Source organism: Mastigoproctus giganteus, chromosome 9 (genome assembly GCF_048544385.1).
Source record: "Mastigoproctus giganteus isolate SK-2022 chromosome 9, ASM4854438v1, whole genome shotgun sequence".
Taxonomy (NCBI): domain Eukaryota; kingdom Metazoa; phylum Arthropoda; class Arachnida; order Uropygi; family Thelyphonidae; genus Mastigoproctus; species Mastigoproctus giganteus.
This window is the reverse complement of record NC_143583.1, coordinates 220,126,585-220,131,944: the sequence shown is the minus strand read 5'-3', so window position 1 is coordinate 220,131,944 and position 5,360 is coordinate 220,126,585. Positions and strand designations below refer to the sequence as shown.

Sequence of the window (5,360 nt, the reverse complement as noted above, 5' to 3'; positions counted from 1 at the left end):
TGTTCAACCACTGCTCTGGCATGCTGTGCATTAATCTGCAAGAAATTCAGCTTCTTCTGTGTTGGTGGTTGGGTGGACCGTCTATCCATAATTGGTTCTGTCTTGGTATATTCCCTTAAATTTTATATATACAGGGCAGTTTGCATCCCTGACGGAGTGCAGGTGGGGCATTTTAGACCCTTTGCAGTTTGCACAAGCAGCTGGTTCCTCCCTTTTAGGGCAGTCTTTGAACTCATGTCCCTGCTGGGTACAGTGACCACACGTTGGGACCCGTTGGTTGCAGGTGTGCGATGTGTGCCCAAATTGCAGACACCTGAAACATTTGGGAACTGGAACGTACTCCTTGAATCGGTGGCTTCCCCATCCGATGTAGATTCTCTCATGTTGGCTAATGACCTTCCACGCTCTGGGGGAAAATTCGACTACCCAGTTTACTGTAGCAGCTGGCTTAGACTTCGTGATATGTTTTGGTATAATGTCAGCATCAACGTCGTCCTCTGCTGTATGCGCGCTAAGGTTTTTGTAATATATTTCCTCCTTTAGCTCTTGAGGAGTAGTACTCTTGTCCAGACCGAAGAGGATAATGGAAGGTTCTTTTCGTTTTGGCGTTTCCGCCTTCAATCCTATGTTGGAGATTTCTGAACTCTTTAGTATAGTTAGTGCCTCCTCCCTAGTATCCGTATCAATGATAACACCAGGCATCCTGGTTTTTCTTATGCTTTTGATCTTTAGGGTTTTCATGTGCTCCTTGAGGTTGCTAGTTAAGACATCCTTAACTGCGTCGCTAGTTGTTAGTTGCGTATCCTGTGTGGGTTTCACCAGGATAACATGCGATTTAGCTGTTCTTTTGTCAGATTTCCTGATAGTATTTTTTTGCACAGGGACCTCTTCGTTGAGCGATGAAGTGCCATTCCTCAACGCCTCGGCAAAAGAACGGGGGCGTTGTAGCATTTTGTTTTCCTGTTCTTGTGTGAGTAGGTCTAATTTGGCCGACATTTTCTCGTTATCTGTATGCAGATGGTAAACAATGCCCTCCATTTTCGACCATATTCTAATAATGCCTGTGCGAATGGGCGGCTCAGGGTTACAGATGGCCAGAGCCGCCCATGGGGTGTTGCCGTTATATTGTACAATTTTGTACATGAGTGGGTATACTCTCACTTCTTTCTTGTGCGTGTAGGGTTCCTGGAGGAAGAGGATGTCAAGGTTGTCCTCGTCTACCTTTTCTTTAGTTGCGCAGTGACTGCAATTACCCGTTGTGCATTATGCTGTGCAAATTTCACTGGTTAGAATCTTTATTTTTACATAGAGTTCCCATAATCTGTTCTTTGTTGTTGAGTGCTTTTGTCTTTTAAGTACACGGGGCAGTTACTGTCTCTGACGGAGTGGTCTGCTAGTAACCTTAGGGCTTTGCAGTTTGCGCACACTGGTGGAGCGGTTTTTCTGGGGCAGGAGTTGTAATTACGGCTTACTTTTGCACAGTGCTCACAGATTGGAGAGGTTTGCGGTTGAGTACACGTGGTGGTGTGGCCAGTGGTTTTGGCCTCTTTTCCCAATGGTCTGTAGGTTCTTGTTTTCGACAATGGCCACCTGCAAACAACAATTCCAGATAGCCCCGCCAGTTTCCGTTCCGTCTGCTATTTTCATCTTGCACTCCCTAAATCTTTATGTGCCAGGCTGTTCATAGCGTAGATTCAGCCTAATCACTTATTTGCTCTACTTAACTGCGTTCTAATATTTAGGTCAACACAAGCCCTTCTTCTAGCGTTACACTCCTTCTATATTCATTTATTTATTGCTTTATTCCGCCCTTGCCTTTCCCTGTGATCCACTTCTTTCGTGAGGCTCTGACAATGTATCCTAAACGCACCCCGTCGAGATCGCTTGCCATATAATCATCTCTTAAATGTAAAAATTTCATTTTCCATATCAAAGACTTACCATATCAAGAAATAATATATTCCCTAATCTCGAAAAAACTTCCCATAAACTCTAACTCCCCTATATTTGTAAGATCTTATAGAACTTAACCCTGCTGTTTTTGTAGGTGGGGTACTCATACATGAGAAGCCCCCACGACTCCTCTTTGCAGCAGTAGCATCACGGGTCTCTCTCTCTCTCTCTCTCTCTCTCTCTCTCTCTCTCTCTCTCTCTCTCTCTCTCTCTATGCCAATGGCTGTTGACTTTTGTCGAAAGGGACCATGTCCTGTGATTAAGAATGTTACCTGCAGCCCAGGCAACTACCAGGGAGGAGGCTTTGGGTAAGTTACTTTGATTGTTGGTATAAATCGTCAGGTGATTTCTCCTTTCTGTGGGGCTTTTGCGAAAAGCGCTACCGGTGGTTTACCACATCTGCGCCATGGTATTTTTTGTGAAGAAATACAGAATCTCTGTAAATTACAGATAAAGTGTAATTCTGGTTTCTGTCAGACTAGTGTTATGTTTTGTTATTGTGTCTCTGGGTGCTTGGTTTCAGAGCCCATAGTGGGACCCCATGTTGCCCGTCATCACCACTGGGATGTGAGCCAGGCTGCCCATCATATTCTAGCTGGCCTTTGCCAGGGTTGCCTGAGCTTCCTGACAAAGGCCAAGTTAAAAAAAAAAATGATTCAGGCCGCGGGAGCATAATCCAACGTTGTTCTCATTTCAGTAATCTTGGCTCGCCTCGGTGCGAAGATTTCCTGCGCATTTAGTGCCTTGTACGTGTTTTCATCAAGCAGTAGCGAGGACTTCTGATTATGTGGATTCCTTTGAATTGCGGTAATGAATATGAGTCTACTGTTGTCATAGACAGGGCCCTCATACATGAGATATCCCAGGACTCTTCTTCTTCACAATGGCACCGCGGGTCTCTTTCAGTTCCCAAGCCGTAAGTTTCTGGGAGAAGGGGGCCATGTCCAGTGATGATTCTGTGGAGCAGGGTGCAGTAGGACTGTGTTCATTTAGTTGAGTCCATTCGCAGTTTTTGCTGCGAGTTAGAGTTAGGGGAGGCCGTTGATAATTGGTGAGCGGTGTATTGCGCGGAGGGGAAGACAGTAGGCTGATAAAGTCAGCCCCGCCCTCCCGAATTATCTCCCCCAACTGCTGTTATTGTAAACGTTGCAAAATGTGGATTGTGTAAGTTAGAAGTAAATTGTATTGTGAATTTTTCATATTTTTTTTAGATTTTCTCGGTTAGTTATTTATTATGTCATTCTGTTTTATATTTTATTAGCGTTTGTGGCAGACGGTCCAATGTGGCGATTTTTGAAGACGAGGTGTATTCTAGGCCTACGAACAATTCTAATAAGGTTACTCTTGAAGAATTGTAATCTTTCGAGTCATTTCACTGCTGTAGTGCAACGAGGGATACAAAAAAAATTCGTCTTTAAGATGAACACTACTTATCAATGGGTTTTACATCGGCTGGTAATCAAAGTTGTCCTATTCAATTATGCGTCGTCTGTGGCAAACAACTTACAAATGCAGCAAAGGCTCCAGCAAAATTGAAAAGACACTTAATTACAATCACCGCCATTTGACAAGTAAAGCTGCTAATTATTTGAAACGGGTATCTCAAACGGAATCTCAAAACAAACAGAGCTTAAGATCTCAAAGCTTTTCCTTAAAAAGTCACATTCAGTGAAAAGGCCGAGGTAGCACGTTATTTAGTAGCAGAACTTATTGCCCAGAAAAGGAAAAACCACACAGTTGGTGAGGACCTAATAATGCCAGCATGTAAAATTGTAGTGAGTAAAATGCTAGGACACATAAAGAATTCTGTAAGGAAGTAGAGGATAGAAGCTTATTAAACTCCAACATGGAGCTTAATGATTTTGTAATAACTGAGAGCAAAGTGGAGGAGAAATTGTTGAAGTTAAACATAAGAAAGGCACCTGGGGTTGATGGGATCTATCTAGTTATATTAATGGAGGCGGCAAAGGAAGTGAGGAAACCCTCAGCCATAATTATGAGAGCTTCCTCAGAAGTCCCCACGGACTGGAGATGTGCAAATGTATCCCCAATTCACAAATAGGGACAAAGAGTGGCACGAGTAATTACAGACCTGTTAGTTAACTTCTGTTCCTAGCAAAATAATGGAGTCACTGGTTGAAGAAGTATTTCCGGATTCTAGACAAATGTTCTGCAACCAGTGTGCAACCACAAGGTGGTGTGCCGCGAACTTTACTGAAGCTGTATACCTATAAATAATGCATATAGTATTATGATTAGAAATTGACAACTGAGACCGTTTCAGTTTAGTGGTTCCCAATAAACTGAAACGACATTTCTCAACAAAACGTTCCCCTCTCCTACATGAAAAGATATAATTTATTTTCGACATTTGTTGCAACAAAACAAAAAAAAAAAAAAAAAAAACAGATAACGTTCATGACTTCATCGGTACATGTTTCGGAAAAAGTACAGGATGCTAGCTATAAAGTAGCCGAACTTATTATAAAGACCATAAAGCCACACACAATAGCCGAAACTATGTTAATGCCAACTTATAAACAGACAGTGAAAATAGTCCTGGGTTCAGAAGCTGCAAATGAGATTACAAAAATTCCAATCTCAGTTGACACAATTAGTCGCCGAGTAAGTGATATGTCCAATGACATTGAAGACGTTACGAAGGAGAAAATCAACAGCAGTCAGAAGTTCTCACTTCAGCTGGACAAGTCCACAGATGTTAGTGGTTCACGCTCAACTTCTTGCCAACTTTCGTTTCATCGATGGAGATATAATTGCAACAAATTTCTTTTTTTGCAAAGTAATACCGGAGCGAACTACCATTGAAGAAATATTTCGTGTTACTAATGAATATATGCTCCAAAATGAATTAAATTGGAAGGATTGTGTTAATGTTTGCACAGACGGAGCCGCTTCCATGACAGGCCGAATTAAAGGCTTTGTAGCTAAAGTGCGTGAAGTGAATCCTGACATACAATGTGACCATTGTCTTATTCACCGTGAAGTCATTGCCATCCAAGTCTTTGCCATCTGCTCTGAAAGTTTTGCTGGACGAAGTAGTAAAAGTCGTTAAATTCATCAAATCATGGCCCCTTTTTTCTATTTTGTGTTAAGAAATGGGATCTGAACACACAACACTCATGCTACATACGGTGGTTGTCACGTAGTAAAGTGTTAACGCGCCTTTTTAAACTTAAGGAGGCGGAGGTGCAGACATTTTTAACAGTTGAGGGACATGAGTATACAAAATTATTTGTAGATGATGAATGGGTGACTGACTTGGCATATCCTTTCGATATTTTCGTTCACTTGAATGAGCTGAGCCGAAAAATGCAAGCCAAGAACGAAAATCTTTTTACGAGTATGGATAAGATTCAAGGCTTTCAGAATAAGCTGGATTTGTGGAT

General features: G+C 42.1%; 1 protein-coding gene across 1 annotated transcript; it reads left to right on the top strand.

Moving 5' to 3' along the window:
- Positions 1–4,594: 4,594 nt before the first annotated feature.
- On the top strand, positions 4,595–5,026 carry LOC150081126 (zinc finger MYM-type protein 6-like). Its single transcript, XM_090380933.1, has one exon. The coding sequence runs from the start codon at positions 4,595–4,597 to the stop codon at positions 5,024–5,026; it is 432 nt and encodes a 143-aa protein (XP_090237059.1).
- Positions 5,027–5,360: the final 334 nt, after the last annotated feature.